At 55.7% G+C, this 20,750-nt stretch overlaps 1 protein-coding gene across 1 annotated transcript in view; it reads left to right on the forward strand.

The window, feature by feature from the left end:
• The window catches only part of ARHGEF17 (Rho guanine nucleotide exchange factor 17), a 222,048-nt gene that overhangs the window by 152,991 nt on the left and 48,307 nt on the right, over positions 1–20,750 (forward strand). Inside the window, exons 3-5 of the mRNA XM_067533255.1 lie at positions 5,636–5,818; positions 13,644–13,760; positions 14,756–14,848. Coding sequence (XP_067389356.1) covers positions 5,636–5,818; positions 13,644–13,760; positions 14,756–14,848 — 393 coding nt within the window. The remainder of the gene's footprint in view (positions 1–5,635; positions 5,819–13,643; positions 13,761–14,755; positions 14,849–20,750) is intronic.

Genomic DNA, 20,750 nt, shown 5'->3' on the forward strand with positions numbered 1-20,750 from the left:
CGGCCTACCAGCACCATCTCGCTTTCATCCAGATGGGCCTTCAGCTGACGAGTTGACATCCACACCTCAAACACTGGGGAAGGTCGTTGACAGCCCTGGCTGGATAGGATGCAGTAGAGGACAGGTGTCAGCATATGGGAAACACCCGAGTCCATTCCTCCTTTCTAACCCGCCCCACAGCCCCCTAGAGTCCCCAAACAGGAGAGGTGCACGGAGGAAAGCTCCAGGCACAAGAGCAATCGTTGCAAGAGACAAGTAAGAACAAACCCGCTGGAGGGACCCCGTCTGCTCCCTACAGCTCACAGCGGAGCCAACACCTCGTGGGCAAGTGTGCTGAAGACGGCTGATCGCTCCCGCAGCCCGAGCATGGATGGCAGGAGGAGATGTAGGCGTTTTCACCCACAGCTCTCAGAGAGCTTCTCCACCGTTCGTTAACCGAGGGCTACGGGTTATTAGCCTCGTCGTAGAAGGGGGGGAATAAGGGGTTAAGTGATTTGTCCAGGGTCAAGCAGTAAGTCGGTGTCACCTGGAATTCTAGAAGACGAGGGTTGGAAGGGACCTGCTCAAAGCAGGACCAGCCCCAACTAACAACTCACAGCCGGGCATGAAGAGTGCTGGCTCCAACCCCTAAATGCACCCCTCCCTCCTCCCTGTGTTAACTCAAGGCCGGCGATTGTGGCACAGGAGAGCTGGACGGCGGTGTTCGTCTGGGACGGTTCGGGTTTGAAGTCTGAGGAAGTTATTTCTGGGCAGATGAAACGCGTGTTCTCTGGCTAAGGCCTTGTATCCTGAAGCTCATCCCAGAGGGATTGAAAACAGTTTTATTCAAACCCCCTGTAAAGGGGGCAAGGAGGGGATTTCTCATGGAAATGCCATCCTAGCGCAGCATTAGAAGAGTCCCACTGAGTCTAACCTTTTAAATGAGCCCTGCACCAGACCAGTCCCATCGCCCGCATCTCTCTCAAGTGGAGAGCGGTGCCCATATTCTGAGCCGGGCGAACTGCCTGTCATCTGGCCGTGCATGCGAAGGGGAGATGCCACCATGCCTGAGACCCCCTGGACTTTGCGTGAGCAGAAGCACCCGTGGTCGTCCCGATTCCGGTTGAAATGCGCTGCTGGAACGGGCGGCCCTAAATAGAATCCTTGCCTCAGCGTGGCAGGGAGCGGCATGGCTCAGGTCACCCCGCGCCTCTTGTGGGGCCCCAGCTTTCCATTGCTCCCAGCTTTCAGAAGAATTTGCTCTCTCGGGCTGAACCATTCCAACTGGGGGATCAGCCCGGAGGCAGACGTCATGGAGCAATTGAGGAAAGACCTGTTAAGAGATCGGCCCAAGATCATGCAGCACATCTGTAGCAGGCTCACGTCTTTTGAGTCCTACTCCACTGCCCTAACACAAGACCCCCCTGCTCCCTCCCCCCCCCCCCGGCTCAGCAGGGTGGCACATGGCAGGAAGCGCCACGTTCGGCAGTGGCCGTTTGCAGCATTATATTTCCGGGGGGCATGTAACCCTTTCACCGGGGCTGATGCCGGGCGTGGGTTTTGCGGCCTGGTTGCTTCAGCAATGAGGGCACAGCTCTGTCCCCAGATACACCCGCACAACTTCCACTGACGTCAACGAGGACCGCGCACACACGGCCGAGGGCGCTCTGGGGCCGCAGTGATGGGAAAGAACCGAAAAGCAATACCATGGAATGAAAATTAGTTTTAACCCATTGGTCGAAATCTTGGACCTCCCCCCCGCTCTGCTCCCTTTGCACCGCGCCAGCAGCACAAGAGGGGACAGAAATTGGCTGACATTGAACCAGCCTGGCCAGCTCCTAGGCCACCCTCCTGCAGCCCCTCTGGTAGGGGTGGGGAGGAGAAGTTGCTGCAGCCCGCTGTCCTCTGGCTATCCCCAGCCCCTTGATGGCTCCCTGGGAGCAGCTGGCAGCAGCCTCAGAGCTTCTCTAACCTCTGCTGGGGCTGGTGCAAAACTGCTCCTGGGATCAGGAAACCACAGCCCATCCCACGCCTTCCTGCAGCTAGAGGACAGCGGGACAGACGGTGGTTAGGGCACTCGCCTGCATCAAGGGCGAATGGGGTTTAATTCTCTGCTGTACCACAAATGCCAGCAATGCCGCTGAGCTGAGCAGTCCGCCTTCTGCTGGGGAGGGCCAATGCAGCACAAACCGATTTCCACGGTGCTGCCGTGACTTTGCACCATCCGAGTTTCCTCTCGGGGTGCCCTGCCTGTAACCTGGCGCTGGCACACTGGCCCACCCCACCCCGTTGGTGCAGTGTAATGAAGGAAGAGTCCATCTCAGCAGCCCCTCTGAGCAATCATCCCCGCTGGCAAAGGACGCCGGGCTGAGCCGTCCCGCTGTGACGCTAAGCACTCGGCTGGCTTGAAGGACAGAGTGGCTCATAAGTGTTCAGCGCTCTTGCATTCGCACAATGGAGTTCCTGGAAGTGTGCTTGTGTTATTTACATGTGCAGCCCGGCAAAGCACCCCGCCCCCAGGACAAGTGGGGCAGGAGATGGAACCATAACAAATGAACACGCTACTCCCTCCCTCCTCCTCCACACTCCTGTTCCCACAAAGTTCATTAAAACTTCTCCAGTCCCAGCGCTGCAGATTGCTGTGTTTTGAGGTGGTGGGACTGGGAACAGCTGAGGAGTCCTCCAGCTTTGGTGACTTTGGGTTTTGTGGTGCATGCCTCTCTCTCCAGCTAGCCATCAAGAGAGGTAGTGCTCTCCAATGGGTAGAGCACTAGCCAGGGACTCAGGACACCTGGGTTCTATTCCTGACTGTCCCACTCACCTGCTGTGTGACCTTCAGCAAGTCACTTCACCACTCTGTGCCTCAGTTTCCCCTCTCACCACTTGTCTGTCCTGTAAGCTCTGAGATCAGGGCCTGTCTCTCTCTCTGTGTATGTACAGAAGCTAGCACACCGGGACCCTGATCTCAGCTGGGACCTCTATAAACAGGACTCGCTATCCTCATGTTGATGAGTTCCAGAGGGGTAGCCGTGTTCGTCTGTTTATAGCAAAGCAGCGAGAGTCCTGTGGCACCTTAAAGACTAACACATTTATTTGGGCATAAGCTTTCGTGGGCAGAAACCCACTTTGTCAGATGCATGAAGGTGGAAACTTCCGTTGGGTAGGTAAATACAGGCGTGCAAGGATGGGTGAGTCACATCACAGTGAGGAGGGAGAGTGTTAACGAGGTAAATTCAGTCAGGGTGGATGAGGCCATTCACAACAGTCGATGAGAAGGTGCAAATGGCTAAAGAGGGAACATTATTTTTTGTAGCGGGCTAGCCCCGTGTTGGCACAGTCCACGAGGTTAGAGCCACACTGCAAAATGTGGCTCTGGGTCTGAGTCTGGATTTCCAACCCGCCCCCAAGTCCGAGGGCGTTGCGATTTGGAGTTCTGGTTCGACTCGCCGGGGAGCTAGGAAAGGCCGTCCTCGTGACGTTGGGGTTAGGCTTCTAGTCTGGAATTCACAGGTGTGTCCCCCCAAAGAGCTGGGGCGGGAGGTCAGATTTTTGAGGGAGTGGGTTATTTAGTGAGCACAGGCAAAGTGCTCGGTGCTGCACGGCACAGTGAGTCAGTGACCCCGGCCACAAAGAGCTGTCCTCAGCCTGGCTCCCGAGGGGAGGAGCTGCGACAACGCCCAGCAAGTCCTTCCCCACCAGCTCCTCACCTCCATCTTTGCTCTCAGCTCCTCCCCCACAGTCCTCTCACCTGACTGCTCCCCCCACCCCCGCTTCTCCCACTGTCAGCTTTGAGCTTCAGTCCTGCTGCCCCCTGGGCCAGGCATCCATCCCCTCTCCTTCCTTCCCTGCCCTCCTCACACCACCTGTCTGCTCTGCACCCTCCCTGAGCTGATCTGCTGCCCCGTCCCGCGTCTTGTCTGGCATAAGGCCTGATCCACAGCCCCCACCAGCCCATGGAAAGACTCCCACCAGTGTCGGTGGGCTGTGTTCTAGGCCTTTAGTCCATCAGGGTGTGTCTAGGCAGCAGTGTAAACCCAGGTTCAAAATCCCCCTTCTCCCTATACACAAATCACCCCGGTCTCAGAGCCAGGGGCCCACGCCCCACAGGGATGAGGGGCCGAGCCTGAGTCAAGCTGGGACGCAGGGTTCAAGCCCTGTTGCTTTGCAGTGTAGACACAGCCCCGGCAGAATCATAGAAGATGAGGGTTGGAAGGAACCTCAGGAGGTATCTAGTCCTAGTATCTTCTCAAAGCAGGACAAACCCCAGCTAAACCATCCCAGCCAGGGCTTTATCAAGCCGGGATAAAGCCAGGCTTTATCATGCTCTGGGAGTCCATCAAAAGTATCCCACAATCTCATGGGCCAAATTTCTTTGTCTTCCGGACAGTCAGGTTCGGTGGACAGTCAAATTTTCCCACATTGCACCACGAACCAAGGGCTAGAGAGGCCACATCTCAGGAGAGCGCTAGGAAGTTTGGGATATGCTTGGCTGGACTCAGGTTCTCCCCGCCTGTGAATGGGGTTGACAGTCAGTAGGTGCTCAAGCCCATGGTTCTCTGACCCAGGGTTGGCTGACCCCAGGCTTACATTGCAGTGTAGACGTACCCTAAGGCTATGTGGATGGGGTAAATGCCTTTATCCCGTAGGACAGAGCCTGACAACTGCTGCGCCCCAGGCTGTGTCTCCCCTTGATTTCGAGGCTTTCCTGAATGCCTACATCCCGTTACCAGTGACGTCAATGGCAAGGCTCCCATGGATTTCAGCTGGAGCGGGGACAGGGCCTCTGTCTGTCAAGTGCCATGTGAGGGCCTGATCCTGTAAGCTGCGGCATGCCCTCAGCCCCCAGTGATATCAGGATCAGGCCCTATGTCTGCAGCACCGAGGGTTCATCAGAGTAGGTCACGGATGCTGGACTGCGGCATCTTCAAAAGAACCAGGCAGAAGGGGTGCGTGGTGCAGCCATCCCAAACTGTCGCCGACTGGGCTGTTGTAAACAGCACCACATTAATTCCCTCTCTTCCCCGGCCCCTGGGCACTGATGAGAGATGGCCACTTGGGGTGAGGAAGGAGACAGGTGGAGCTGGGGGTCAGGGTCTAAACCACCAGAGCATTTCATTTGTTACACACGTGGTACAGTTGACTTGATTCATCAGCATCCCCTGGACTTTGTGAGCTGGCTACGAAGCCCGTAAACTCTGAGCGTGTTTCCTTTGGGTCTGTGGCTATTTTACATGGAGGGTCTTGTCAGCAAGCGTTGTCGTGGGGTTGTGTTGGAAATTCTGGGGAGGTTACAGCCGTGGAACGGCGAGGGGAGATTTTTGTGTGCTAGATTAAACTTGTAAACGGCAATGGGCAAACCAGCTGAGACATGCTGCTGTTAAAAACAACCGTATGACCCTTCCAATGAGGATCACAGAATACGCTGCACAGATCGGTAATTATTATCCCATTTACAGATGGGGAAACTGAGGCACGGGTGCTGTCTTTTGCTGCGACTCACTCTTGGGTTTAAATTACAGAAGGGCAGTGATTTTGTTTTTAATCCAAGCTAGTTTGGTGAGCCCCACAGAGTAGCTTGAGTTGCCTTGGACTCCATCTTGTCGCTGGCTCCACCGATGGGGTGTTCTGATATCTTTTTATTTTTTTGGTTTTATAGGGTTACATGAAGCCCTTGAAGCAGCCAGAAAACACAATCCTCTGCGACCCGTCCTTGGTGGACGAGATATTTGACCAGATCCCCGAGTTGCTGGAGCACCACGAGCAATTCCTGGAGCAGGTCCACAGCTGTGTGCAGAACTGGCATGAGAAGCAGAAAGTGGGAGACGTCCTGGTGCAATCCGTAAGTGCAGCAAACCTCCCCCGGCATGCACCGCATGTTACAGCGCCGGGCGCTGTTGCTGGGCAGGGTTCACAGTGATTTCGGCGGGAGAAGGATGGGAACTTGTGTGGCCGTGACACGAATCCATATTTACTTGCCTTGCTTAACTTGAAGGCACAGGACACAAGGAAGGTCAGTCCTGTGCCAGATATGGAAGTGATGAGTCAGTATTTGATGATCTGGGTGTGGGTAACATAAACTAACCATAGTGCCTATAAATGGCCAGTACCGTGGAGCAGTAAAGCTCTTAAGGAAAGCAGGAAGCCCAGGCACGAATGCCAAGTGCAGATTGTGCAGCTCTTGCACGTGTTGGTGAGCTGTCCCTCACCGGACTTCGGAGCTGCGTGGCAGGGTAAATGCTCTCCAGCATGAGTAACGGCCGCACGATCTGGCACCTCTGTGGAAATGACATTAGGAGGCTGAATCTTTTCATTCTCTTTTAATGGGCCAGGTCCCATTAACCTTCAGTGCCGCCGCTCCAGATTTATACCGGTAGCGCTGAGATCAGGATCTGGCCCGGTGACTCCTGAGCAAGATGCCTCAGTTCCCCAGGACAAAAAACAAAACTGCCCTTAGAGGTGAAAAATCCAGCCAGGCTGTCTCTGCCTCTGATCCCCTCCCCCCTCGGAAGGAAGGGCCCCCATCAGAGGTTAGTTGACAGTGGGGTTGGTGGTGTGCGAGGCAGGATGGAATCCAGTTTATCTTGGCCACCAGCAGGCAGGTATCAGAGACGCTTCCCCGAGAGCAGATCCAATGCGTTTGAAGGTGCCGTTTCTACAGAGTCCCCCTCCTGCTTCTCTCTAAGCGCTGAAAAGGATGTGTGTCTAGGGACCCCGGTTCTAATCCCAGATCTGCTACTGACTAGCCGTGGGACCCTCAGAAAGACACTTACTTTTCTAGCGTCTGTTTTCTCCTCCGTAAGCTGGGAAGGATAACACCCCCCTCTCAGAGGATTGTCGGCCTTACTTAGTTTTTGGGGTGCGCTTTGTGCTGGGTTCCAGAAATGCCAAGGCTCGTCAGAAATCAAAGGAAGAGCATCTGAGTTCATCTATTCCATGCGCACAAAGTTTGGCGGTTTCTCCAGTAGCCCCAGATGTCCCAGTTTTACAGGGACGGTCCCAACCTTTGTCGCTTTGTCTAATATAGGCGCCTGTTACCCGCACCTCCTCTCCTGATTTGTTCATACTTGGTGTCTGGCCACCCTAATCTATACCCAAACAAGCTCCTCCGGGGGTGGAAACGGTGTAAGCTCTCGTGTAGACAGGATTTCCCGCTACTACTAGTGCTGGTCGCGCTGCATCGGGGTCACCAGCAGTGGGACGTTTTTCGCCAGTGACCTCTAGTCATTGCAGGCCTGAGTCGCTCCCTCTGCCTCCTGGTGACAGGCTCCCAGCTGACAGAGCGTCGGGTGTTGCTCTCTTTAGAGCAGCAGTTTTCAAGCCCTGGGGCAAGTCTCCCAAGCGCGGCGCGAGCTGTGTGCTTTTTTTTATTTTAAGCACTCCGGCAGTCAGCCCCGGGCGGCTGAGGCTGGCGCAGAAGAGTCGTGCACACCCGGGAGATGGGGGGATGGATAAAGGGGACAGCCGGAGCCCCGCCGCCCCAGGGCTCAGGTTCTCCTTTACCCCCTCCCCTGGAGGCGGCAGGGCTCCGGCTGTCAGCTCCGGGTGGCAGCAGCAGCGCAGAGGTAAGGGTGGCAATGAGGCGCTCAGTCTGCTCTTGACAAATTTCACATGGCCACCCTCGCTTCTGTTGGTGCGGCGCTGCCCTCGGAGCTGGGCGCCCGCCCAGCCGCTGCTCTCCGCTCCTCCTTCAGAGCCGGGCCGGGATGTATGTCCTTGAGGGGCAGAAACAACGACAGCTTTAAAGAAGGGGTGGGGGGATCAAGCGCGTTTGAGAACCGCCACTCCAGAGTCCCGGCAGGCTGAGCGTGCAGAGCTTGCAGGAGGCGCTCCGCCATAGCGCTGCCGTGACTTCCAGCGCTCGGTGGCCTGGGGCAGCCCGGAGATCAGCCCAGAGGGTCGCCGTCTCCCTTCCAGCCTGGCAATCGCTGGCTCTGTGCCAGCCTGAGGGGGAAGAGACCAAGCCCGGGTCCCGAATCCTGAGCTTCCTCTTCGCAGCGCATGGTGCTGCTGCCTTCCAGGCAGCCCCGCGCACGGGCTGGTGGCACGGATCGCTCCCGCAGGCGCCGCTTTTCAAGGCAACCGCGGCCGGGCAGCAGAGGAACGTGTAGGCTACGAGGGGTTCATTGCCAGCGACGGTGCCACGTGGGTGGACTGGGCGCTACAGACAGCACTGCTGGAGAGGCAGAACGGCTTCCCATAAAGAGGCGGCACGTGACTCCTGCCCTTGGGAAGTCTGGGCAGGGGGTGGCCCTGCCCCCGGCTCCACCCATCCCCCTGAGGCTCCGCCCACACCCACCCCTGCTCTGCCCCAGGCCCCGCTCCCCCTCCCGCCTGCCGCTCAGAGAGAGAGGATGAAGAGGTGCGAGCAGCGGGTGGGGGAGCCTCGGGGGAGGGGGCCTTGTGGGAGCCGGGGTGGAGCGTGGGCGGGGTGCAAGTGTGCGGCTCTGACAGACGCTGGTGGCACGCCCCACAAGTGAGTGGGTGGCCTGTCTGGCTAGACTGCAAGCTCTTTGGGGGCAGGACCTGCCTTCTGGTTCTGTGGATGTACAGCTCCTAGCGCAGCGGGGCCCTGATCCCTGCGTGGGTCCTCTCGACGTTGCAGCAGCACAGATAACGAATCCCAGCCATTCCGAGAGCCTGCAGACTGGAAGGGAGAAGGCAAAACCTCCGTCACCAGCGTGTTACGTCAGCGGCACATCAGCCCCCTTGGGAAACGGGCCCAGGCCATTGTTTCTGGGCGACACGCTGTGAACCGAGCAGCTGCGACTGGCGTGCTGCGGCGCTGTCCTTCCAGAGGGAGCCCGGCACGGAGCAGGGACGAGGCGCCGGCCTGGCCCAAGGGCAGGGATCTCTGAGCAGTCAGCCACTCTCCTGGTGTGGGTTTGCGTACAGCCCCATGCCTCCCCGAGCATTTCCAGGTCAGCCTCTTCACACCCCGTTCCCTTCCCACGGGTCCCGCAACAGCCTGCCCGTGCATCCCCTGTGCAGTCCCCGCAGCAGCTGCCCCTCTGATGAACGAGCAGGGCTGTGCAGACTCTAATTACTCAATCAAGCTGGGTTTCATTCACACTCTGGTCCTGGCAATTCAGGCGGCGAGCAGACCGATGCTGCCGGCTCTCTAGCCTCTCGGCTAACGAAGTGAACGTTGCCCCCAGGGTTTTCACAGCTCTCCGCTGCTTAGCTGCAGATGACGGTGCAGGATTGTCCGGCACGGGACGGGGGAGACACCAAGAAGAATGAGACAAGTTCACGGCAGGGCAAGCTGGCTCAGCTGGGGCCGTGGCCGGAGTCTCACCTCGGTCATAAACGTGGCGCGGACGACTGAGGTCTTGATGAGTGTGACACAGGGGCGCGGGTGGCGCAGCGGCTGGCGAGATCGCGTGTGGCTCTCCGGAACGGCAGTGCGGACGGCACCCATCACAGGAAGGCTCGGGGCGTTTTTCCCCATCTCCCGCCGAGGACGTGACGAGTCGTTTCAGTGAGCGTAGCATAGTCGAGGTGGGAGATCCCGGGTGACCGTCACGATTTATAATTCTGCCCTGTGAGCAGTGCCATTGGGCGGGCTTTCCTGATCGGGTGAGGAGTGTGTATGTGTCAGTGGGTGTTTGCGGGGGGGCTTGCTCGTATTTGTGTAGCTAGAGAGTTGTGTTTTATGTGTAGGTGTGTGTTAAAGGGCATCGCTGTGCATGTTGTGCTTATGCGAAGATGTGAACGAGTTGCAGGGTGGTGTGCATCTTTCACACAGGTATTGGAGCCTTTTCTTTGTTGGTATTTATATCCCCGTAGTGCCTACGAGCACTAAGGAAGGATCAGGCCCACTTGTGCTAGGTGCTGTACAAACAGTGGAATGACGAAGACAGTCCCGTTCTTGGAAGATTTCCAATCTCGGTGTCAGACAGGACCCCATAAGTGGGGGTGGGAGAGTGACACGGCAATAAAATGTATAGAGTTTAGTGTCAAAGCAGGAGTCTCAGTCCACCACAGGGCTGGACCGTCGTGACTTGGAGGCATCACAGTGTTATCCCTGCACACGTTCTAAGCAGCAAGCGGGTGTGCGTTCACGTGTGTGTGGGAAGGTGTCGTGGGCACGCCTGAGGCCGGGTGTGCATTGGAGCGGACTGGCCTTAATTGTCCAGAAAATAAACCCACACTTCACTCAACGTGGCCACCTGGGCATTGAAGTCTCCTGATACCGGGGGGCACAATGTAAAGGGAGGGAGGGACGTGTGACCACCCCACATGTCGCCTTCGTGAGGAACTTCCAGCCCTACCTCCCTGGGCCAGCCAATCCCGCTGGCTCCTGGTGGGGTAGAGGCCGCAGGAGCGGGGAACACATGCCTCTGGGCCCAGCTGGGGCCAGCTCTGGCCTGGGGAGACTCACGGCACCAGTGTCTCCACGGAGCTCGCTGACACCTCCAGCCAGGGAGGAGCAGGATGCGAGCAATGTCCTTTCCCCCAGCTGGGCAGAGCCCAGGGGACCTGCTCCCAGCGACCCCCCGTCCTGAGCCCAGCCCGGGGACCACCGTGCTCTCCCCGCCCCACCAGAGATGCCTGCGGGGGGCTCTGTCCTGCCTCCACTTCGCCTCCTCCCGGGATGTTTCCAGCTCGCTTGGCCCCTGTCCCCGGCAGCCAGGCCCGGGCACTTGACTCCCCCCCCCACGTGTCGCCTGTGCTCAGAAGGAAGGGGCGAGAAGCCTCGGTGCCATGGTGATGGACCTACCAGCGTATTCGCAGTCCTGCATCGGGCACTGAGGCTAATCCCCGGGTAGCGCTTGTGGGACAGCCCTGGGCGTGGAATCGCAGCCGGGGCGGGTGGAATAGCTGTGACTGCCGCAGAGCTGGGGCCGGGGGCAGGATGGAAGTGATCGGGGGGTGCGGTGGCTGAGCCGGGAGGGCGGAGGGGAGAGAGGCCTGGACTCGCCAGGGCTGTGCTGTGGTTTGGGGCAGGAGCACAGTGGGGCCGGGGCGAGGGCTCAGATCTAGACGGAGGTGCCTGGACGCCACGGCACGAGGAGCTGGGGCTGGACTAGTGGGGAGCGAGGGGCCCTGGCAGAGCTGCGCGGGAGCCTAGAACCCCGGCCCTGCCCTGTGCCGTCCTGTCCCCTGCTCTGCCCCCCAGCCCTGCCCTGTGCCGTCCTGTCCCCTGCTCTGCCCCCCAGCCCTGCTCTGTGCCTTCCTGTCACTCACTGTGCCCCCCAGCCCTGCCCTATGCCGTCCTGTCCCCTGCTCTGCCCCCCAACCCTGCCCTCTGCCATCCTGTGCCCCGCTCTGCCCCCCAGCCCTGCCCTGTGCCGTCCTGTCCCCTGCTCTGCCCCCCAACCCTGCCCTGTGCCGTCCTGTCCCCCACTCTGCCCCCCAACCCTGCCCTGTGCAATCCTGTGCCCCGCTCTGCCCCCAACCCTGCCCTGTGCCGTCCTGTCCCCCGTTCTGCCCCCCAACCCTGCTCTGTGCCTTCCTGTCACTCACTGTGCCCCCCAGCCCTGCCCTATGCCGTCCTGTCCCCTGCTCTGCCCCCCAACCCAGCCCTCTGCCATCCTGTCCCCCGCTCTGCCCCCCAACCCTGCCCTGTGCCATCCTGTCCCCTGCTCTGCCCCCCAACCCTGCCCTGTGCAATCCTGTGCCCCGCTCTGCCCCCAACCCTGCCCTGTGCCGTCCTGTCCCCCGCTCTGCCCCCCAACCCTGCTCTGTGCCGTCCTGTCCCCCGCTCTGCCCCCCAACCCTGCCCTGTGCAATCCTGTGCCCCGCTCTCCCCCAGCCCTGCCCTGTGCCATCCTGTCCCCCGCTCTGCCCCCAACCCTGCCCTCTCCCATCCCCCGCTCTGCCGCTGCCCCCCAATCCTGCCCGGTGCCATCTTGCCCCCCCCTGCTCTGCCAGTGCACCCCAATCTTGACATGCTCCCTGCTGTGCTGTCTAGTTGTGTCCCTTGTCACGTAACATCTCAGCCCATCTTCCAGTCCGTGGCTCCCACCCAGCTCTGCTAAGGTACATCCGCAGGGCCCTGTGCTAAGCCAGTGCCCCACAGCTCTGGCAGTGTCCCATCCTCCCCCCCAGCTGCCTCTCACTGTTCCACGGCTGACCCCTCTTGTCCTCCTACGTGGGGCCCGAGTATACGAGGGGGAGAAAACAGCCCTAGCGATGACGCTGCCCGAACCGCTGCATTGTCTGCCTTCCGGGGGAGGCAGCATTTGGTCCTAAGTGACTCACCAAGTTGCAGAGCCAGAAATAGGAACCAGATTTTCTGCATCTGATTCCTCCGCCTTAACCACGAGACCTCCTTTCCTGGGGATTTTGGGGTAGAAACCCTGTCTTCCCCCATGCTTCCAACAGCCTTTCCTCCGGGACCAGGTGCCGCAGTCCCTGTATTATTATTAACAATCTGGATTAGCGCCCGGACCAGGACCCCATGGCGCTAGGGGCAGTACAAACACAGAACCGGGAACCACGCTTCATTCTGCGATCACACAGGACAGCTTGGGCAATAGACGGCAGAGCGGGCCTGTGCCCGCCGATAGCGGGCGGGCAGAGTGTGGGCAGCCACTGGCTTCTGCAATATTACTGAGCGGGCTCAGTCCAAGCCAAGCAGCAGATCTGGGGGGCCATGTGACCTCACATCCCCCTTCTCCCCGGGCGCCACTTCTGATAGAAGTGGTGAGGTTTTGAAAGACAAGGGGATGCCAGGTTGGATGGCCCAGGCTCAGCACGCAGGCGTGTGCAAGAGAGAGAGCGCTGTACAATGCTTTCGTTATCCACCCAGCAAACACCAAAATGATCCAACAAAGCGGCTGTTGAGTCAGCCAGCAAGGAGGCTTGGGTGAAAAATCGAGTCATCCAGCCTTCCACGCAGCCAGGCCCTGCACATCCGTGCTTCACCGAGGGCGAGCCCAGGTGCCTGCAGCGGAAAATTCCCAGGTCACTAAGGAAAGAGCTGGAGATTAGATGAGGGGAGGTGATCACAGATGGCTCAGGTTTAGTCCAAACTGCGTTTTCTCACACACACACACACACACGCGCGCACGCGTTATTGTTGAGGAAGGCCGCCTACCCTTTCCTCTTAGAAAACAAGCCAGACCTTCAGAAGAAATGCGCTAAGTCGGCCCTGGGCAGACACTCCCCCAGTTCCCAGCTGCAGTGAATACTTGGCTTTACTATTATTAAGCTTTATGTTCATATTGTTTGTGGCACAAAAGTGGGGGAAGCCTAGGTTGGATATTGGGAAAAGCTTTTTCCCTAGGCGGGTGGTGAAGCACTGGAATGGGTTACCTAGGGAGGTGGTGCAAGCTCCATCCTTAGAGGTTTCTAAGGCCTGGCTTGACAAAGCCCTGGCGTGGATGGTTTAGTGGGGGTTGGTCCTGCTGTGAGCAGGGGGCTGGACTAGGTGACCCCCTGAGGTCCCTGCCGACCCTCATCTTCTATGATTCAAACTGTGACGACATGCAATAGATGACCTGACTAATGGGAAGCCTGAGTGAAGCGGGGCATAGTTGGCTCTGCACAGTCAAAGGTCGGAATTCTGCTTCTCTGGTCCTTTCCGGACCCTCTGACCCCCGGGGTGATCATGTGGTTTTGTTCCCTGGTTTTCTCTGTCTGACGTCCTCAAAAAAAGCCTCTCTCCCATCCTGGAAGACACCCCCCCATTGACCTCTCTCTCTGTTTTGCTCCCCCAGTTTTCCAAGGACATCCTGGTGAAAATTTATTCTGCCTACATCGATAACTTCCTCAATGCCAAGGATGCCGTGAGAGTAGCCAAGGAAGCCAGGCCGGCCTTTATGAAATTCCTGGAGGTAGGTGCCATCCCAGCAGGAGCAGCTGAGAAGCTGATTTGGTTCTGCAGCTCCGTCGGTGCTGCTTATGCATGTCCAAAGATGAGCAGCCAGACTTGTCCCTCCGTTGACCGGAGCTGAAGGGGCATCACAATGCAGCATTCTTGGGTGGGAGGCGTAGGAAAGAAAACGTTGGAGGGCACAAATTTGCATTTATCTGTCCAGGATTTTTCCACGTTCCTGATTCTTTTATTTCAGATATTTGGGCCAGATCCTCAGCTGGTGTGAATTGGTGTCACTCCAGATCCTCAGCTGGTGTGAATTGGTGTCACTCCAGATCCTCAGCTGGTGTGAATCGGTGTCACTCCAGATCCTCAGCTGGTGTGAATCGGTGTCACTCCAGATTCTCAGCTGGTGTGAATCTGTGTCACTCCATTGACTGTATCATTACGACACCCTTTTACACCTGCTGAGCATCTTGCCTCTTGTGTCTGAATAAGAACTTCCTTTCTTCTCATCCAGCTGCTTCTTCTGCTCCAACGCCCCAGTCCTGTGCTGCTGGCACTAGTCTGACCCCACGGAAGTGACCGTGCTCATTCAGTCTCCACCTAGCTATGTTTTTGTGCACGGCTGGGACTGATCGTAGCAGGTCCTGAGCCTCAGACCATAGGAACTGGATCAGATCTGAGGTCCATCCACTCCAGTGACAGTGTCCGGAACCAGATACTCAGAGGAAAGCGTAAGAACCCGATAGTGGGGAGATGTGGAGAATCTGTCCCCCTGTGATAGCTTTCATCCTGGTTTCTACTAGTTAGAGATTGGCGAAGCCCTGAAAGGCGAGGTTTAATATCCCTTCCAACACTGCTGTTGTTAACGAGGATAAATTAATGTGGACAACTTATTGACTCTTGTTACATTCTCAGCCATGTTCGATCCCCATGAGTTGTGGGGTGAACCACGCTGCTGTTCTGTCTCATTTATGACAAGAAACCTCCCCCCTTCCCCCTGTTCTGCAGCAAAGCATGAGAGAGAACAAGGAGAAGCAAGCGCTGTCGGACCTGATGATCAAGCCCGTGCAGAGGATCCCACGCTATGAGCTGCTTGTCAAGGTGAGACGGAGTGAGGCCGGCACGCGCCGATAGCACAGCGGCATTTCCAGAGTGGCCTGGCAGCCCTGCGAGACTGCCCGTGTGCTCTCGGTCCCCCTGGCCTGTAGACTCCAAGAGGAGTCCCGTGAAGCAGCCCGTGGGGCAGTGCAGATGGCGGGGCGGGTGGGAAGATGAGTAAGTTAGAAGCAGTGAGATTGGCCACCCCAGGAACTCCAGGGAGCTGGTGGAATTCCTGTCTGTGGAGTCGGTCCCATTGGGGGTGGACAGAGCACACGGGGACACTCTGCAGGGCATGCGCCTGCATTAGTGGGGGATGGACGAGGGGCTGCACTAGATCTTTTTCCTCTCTGCTGACTGCAGCTTGGTGCAGGCATGCAGCAGGAGGTGTGTGAAGTCAGGGTGCTGAGTTCCAGGCTTGCGTTCGGCACTCGCGGGACAAGCACTTGCAAGCTGATTCGGAAAGATGTCGTGCCCTTGCTGGTCTGTTCAGGGTGATTTATTAGGAGCCACAAGCGCTTCACACCACTGACCTTTGACCTCCCTGGCCTGTCTACACAGGCAAACAGGTGCCTTTTCCAGTCGAGTCAGCTGAGCGGGCTTGGGCAGTTCTCTGGACACCTGTGTAGACGCGGTTTAATGCCCTTTCGATTGTACTAGCTGGGGGTGTTCGAGCCACAACCAAACCAGAGCACTGACTTGGAAGGTGTTTAAAGGCATTGAACTGTGTCTACACAGCTGTTAAGGAGGGTTTCCGGCCACGTTTGGCTGACTGAGATAACCCCACTGAATAAAGGTTCTTTCTGCCCATGTAGACAGACTCTCTGAGTCTCCTGTTCTCTGCCATCTTTACGCTGGGGATAGTAACCTTCCCTCTCCTGCCTAGAGGGGGCTGTGAGGATTCACGGTTGATGTGTGTGTTATGGGGCCAGATCATTAGGGCCTTCCCGAATCTCTACCCATGTCTGCAAAGGGGACTCTGTTTGAGTATAGATGAATAAACCCTGAACCAAGGGTTTCTGTCTGAAGATTGCAGAGGGGTCCTGAGCAGGAAGGGGTCAGGGATGAGTTCACTGCACTCATCCGTAGCGGGGCTCTTTGCTCTTTTACGTGTCTCGAATTTCGGGAAAGAGGAGACTCCCTGGAGCCTCTTGGGAGTGCCGCGTGCCCATGCCATGCTCTCCATGCCTTGCTGGGCCGCAGGCATTAATCAAGGCTTCTGACAGGAGCGTGCACGGGGGTCCTGGCGGTGTGATGGGGACCTGGGCGGAACCGAACCGGGATGGCCCAGTAAATCTTTGCAGGGTTCAGGTCAGTTTGCAGAGGAAAGAGGGGCTTGGTCACCCGAGAAATCCATGACTGCACTGTTCCCCCACCCCATCGAGGGGCTGGGTGCTAACGATTAAAGACACTGCAGCAAAGACCCTATCAGATGAGCCAGTCGCTGGGCTGGGAGAAAGCTGGGAAGAGCGGTTAGATCCGACGGGTCTGGTAAAGGATTAGGTCCATCCAGACCTTAAAGCGAGAGCCGTTTGTGAGGAGCATGTTAAACCGCGGCTGGTGAAACCAGTGATGATGAGAGGGGCTGGCCTAGTTAAATCCTGAGGTCGGGAGGTATTGCGGTGGCCGGCTCTTTGGTGCGGTGGAGCTAACGGCTGCTGGCATGCAAAGCTGCATTAGCACCACACAAAGGTGAGCGGGAGTGGATAATTAGCCCCGGTTACAGTCTTACAATGGGAAGCAATATGTACCCAGAGCCGGCTTTCAAAGGCTGCCAATTTCCTGTGGTGTTTAGTAGCGCTTTGGTCTTAGTGCCGTAAACGGAGCCTTGGAAAAGTGTTTCTTCTCCGGGGATTAGAGGGAGCCGGAATCCAAGCTGCATTTTGGCCCTGCAGCCTTCCTCCTGAGCGGTGTGTGCGACGCAGTTAAAACCAGTCACACTCGGGGTATTTTCTGCACGTTAAATGTCAACACTGATACGGAGCCTATGAATTTTAATCTCTGCTATTGTTGGCTCCGGGGGCTGGAGACGAGAAAGCAGTTCTTAGAATTGCAGCTGCCGAACGATTTGCCTCCCGGGCTTCATGTTGTGATATACTAGTTAGTGTGTTTGTGTGGCCACTGCCTTCTACTGGGTGGAGTCAGAACTGCTGAACTGGGTGTCAGGCCCTGTGTTTCCAACAGCCAGCGGAGAGTCTCTTATGTTAGCGGCTTGTGCTTTTGGAGCTGAATGATCTAAGCTCTGTCCTGGCTGTGACTGGCGATGCTGAGGTGTGAAGTTCTAGGTGGTCACGAATTCGGTTCCATACATGGTCTAGCAGTGTAAAGGGGTGATGTCAGGGAGTAAAGGTTAAAGGTAGGCGCATAGATTGTAAACTCTTAGGGGCAGGGGCCATCTCTTTGTTCTGTGATTGTTCAGCACCTGCACCTGGCCTGTGACGGCGGGTGCTAAAAAAGAAAACCAGCGCTCTGATATAATTGCGATGAGCATGTTCTACAGGCCTAACCACATAGATAGAGCTGGGCCAGACCGAATCTCTGGGTGTATAGAGCCGGGCCGGACCAGATCCCTGGATTCAAACACCCCCAAACTTGCAATCCAAACGGTGTGGTTTGGAGGGGGATAGAGATGGGAAGGATCCTGGAAAGGAGGAAATGGGGAAGGAGGGAGAGAGAGAAATTGACGTCCGTATGCAAGAGCTGCATTTACGCCACTGCCATGGATTCTCTGGATTTTCCCAATTGCTGTTGCAAGCTGCTGAGAGGAGTGTGATATCCTCCTCCTCGCCATTGTCCCTCGAGCAGCTGGAGAAGCAGCTAACGAGAGCCGCGTGCATGCGGGCAGTAGCTGAGTGCAGCCCTTGCATACGAAATTCAATCTCTCTCTCCCCTCCTTCTCTGTTCCCTCTTTCCCGGGATTCTTCCCCGTCCCTGTCCCCCTTTTTCTCCCCAGTTCTTCCTGCCTCGCCCACTCCCTCAAGGAGATGCCTCAGCTGGAACTGAGAACAGACTTTGTCCCTCGGCGTTTCTTCAGCTGCTTCCTCCAGTCCAATGTTCTTTTCACAATAGTCAAGGTATATCACGTCCACCACTTTCCCCACATCCACAGAGTCGGTCATCTCATCATAGAAGGCAATCAGGTTGCTCAGGCATGACTTGCCCTTGGTGAATCCAGGCTGATTGTTCCCAATCACCTTCCTCTACTCCAAGTGCTTCAAAATGGATTCTTTGAGGACCTGCTCCATGATTTTTCCAGGGACTGAGGTGAGGCTGACTGGTTTGTAGTTCCCGGCTCCTCCGCCTTCCCTTTCTTGAAGATGGGCACTAAATTTGCCTTTTTCCAATCATCCAGGACGTCCCCCAATTGCCACGAGTTTCAAAGATAATGGTCAATCGCTCTTCAATCACATCAGCCAACTCCCTCAGCACCCTTGGACGCATTGCATCCAGCCCCATGGACTTGTGCATGTCCTGCCTCTCTAAATAATCCTGAAACTGTTCTTTCACCACTGGGAGCTGCTCACCTCCTCCCCATTCTGTGTTGCTCAGTGCAGCAGTCTGGGAGCTTGTCTGTGAAGACAGAGGCAAAAAAAGCATTGAGTATTTCAGCTCTTTCCACATCATCTGTCACTAGGTAGGTTGCCTCCCCCATTCAGTAAGGGGCCCACAGGTTCCATGACCTCCTTCTTGTTACTAACATACCTGTAGAAGCCCTTCTTGTTACCCTTCACGTCCCTTGTTGGCTGCAACTCCAATTGTGCTTTGTCCTCCCTGATTTCACCCCTGCCTGCTCGAACAGTATTTTTTCCCTCCATCCTTCTTCCCCCTGATTGGTCCACCGGCCTTTCATTCCTCGGAGGCAATACTTTATTCCCTTACTAGCTATACAGGAGAGATTTCTTGTTGGCACTCAGAAAAGCGCGCCCACCAGTAACCCCTCTCGGTGCTGGCCGTCAATGTTCAAGTTTCTTCACACAGTCCTGTCATTGCCCCTGATTCCATACAGACCATCCAGTTGCTCCTGATGGATAACCCGCTGGCCCTGGGTACCACACAGCTTTATTGGGGGTGCCAGCATCTCTGCTGTACCAGTCTCTATCTCCCAGTGGTAGGAAACCTACATCAGGGTTTATCCATCCTCTAAGAAGCTCTGGATAAAGGCAGCGGCTGCAGGAATCCAAGGTTCAGCTTCAGAAAGTGTTACACTCGCTTTTTTCTTTTTGCATTTCAGTCGGCTGGACGCCAAGCCTGCACGCAGTACAACGTCTCTTTAAACACACACATCATGGCAATAGTCCCCATGTGATCTGGGATTCCTAGAATGGCGCATAAAGCATTCACGCTGCAGAATAAGGATCCCAATATAACAGACATCACTTAAACCCCAACTTGAAATGCTGCCACCTCAGGGGTAAAATACAGTAACATAACATAACAGCTTAGTTCAGGAAGTTGGGGGGGAACCACTGTATCCAACTAAAACTACAGAAAAAGTTTTAAAGAAGAAAACGGTAACTAGCAGAGCGTGAAATTGGCCAGCCAGGGTTAAAAGATGAGGGTCGGAAGGGACCTCAGGAAATCATCTAGTCCAACCCTTTGCTCAAAGCAGGACCAACCCCAACTAAATCATCCCAGCCAGGGCTTTGTCAAGCCAGGCCTCAGAAACCTCTAAGAATGGAGATTCCCCTACTCACATGAAATGAGGTGTAGGATCTCAAATGACCATGGTTAGTTAGGGCTTCTTGTTTTATGGCTCGTCTGCAGGACAGTGCCTACAGATGCCAAGTGCCCCATGCAGCATCAATTCAGTGTCTCTGTAGGTATTTATAATCTGCCATCTCCCTGGCATGAGCAGTCCTGACTCAGCCATGCCACTTCCTACAGCAGCTGTGGTTTGCCTTGCTGGCACTCGCAGTGAATCTGACCTTGCTTAAGTTGGGAGGTTTATGTAGACAAGATCACAGCCCCGTTTTTGTTAACTTGCAACATGTCGGTCTCTTGTTTTGAGCCTTGGTAATTACCTGGTTCTGCCGCCATCTATTTGTCTGCCAGTGCTCTTCTTGTTGATTTGCATACCCACAATGCATCATCCTCAAGACTTCAGTGCCAATAGTTTAGCGGTCACCCTAACCTAATTATGGATATGCTTTAACTGGCTGGCTGCTAATGAAAATAAAGGATTTAAGCCAGTCAGTTTCCCGTGTCTTGTCTCTATTTCAGTAACGTTTCCAGGCAAAGGGAGTGATCTCACCGCTCCATGAACAAGTAAAATACTATTTTTGTGCTACATACAGACCCAGACATCTGAGGTTTCCATGGTGAATTAAGCCAAGGGGCATCGCTGAAGCTGTCAATGTAGAGATACTGTGCAGACTAGAGGAGAAGTGTAATTCACCCAGCCGGGGATGGTGTTACAGAAGAAATAGGAAAAAATTTTAACCGGTGTCTAGAGGTGGTAGAACTGGTTGTCAGTTCAAGTATCAGATAATCTTCTAGAGAGCATCCTCAAAGTTCTTAGAGGTCAGCTGTGAAATGTGATTCATCCCTAGCTACCTGACCAGGAAAGTTAAAGACCTTCCTTGAATTTTTTATCCTCAGCTCTAGATTATTCCCTTTTGGGGATTTAAACATAACTCTGCTGAAAAGGATCAAATGATAACTATTAAGAAACAAGATTATATTTGCTTTAGCAAAACATAAAGCAGTTGACAGGGCTTGCTACCACAAAGGCTTTTATTTCAGGATCTCTAAGTTCTCGGTATTTCAGTTCTCTGAATAAAACAAGCTGTTGTTCGAGAGTAAAGCAATTGTTTGCAACAAATTTAGATTGCTCGGTCTATTTAGCTTGTCAAAGAGAAGGTTATTTAGGGCGCTGGGGAAAGGCCTTGATCATGGTTTATAGCTA

Source organism: Emydura macquarii, unplaced genomic scaffold (assembly GCF_026122565.2).
Source record: "Emydura macquarii macquarii isolate MOO-44397 ecotype Brisbane River unplaced genomic scaffold, CSIRO-AGI_Emac_v2 contig_3328, whole genome shotgun sequence".
In the NCBI taxonomy this organism is placed as follows: Eukaryota; Metazoa; Chordata; order Testudines; family Chelidae; genus Emydura; species Emydura macquarii.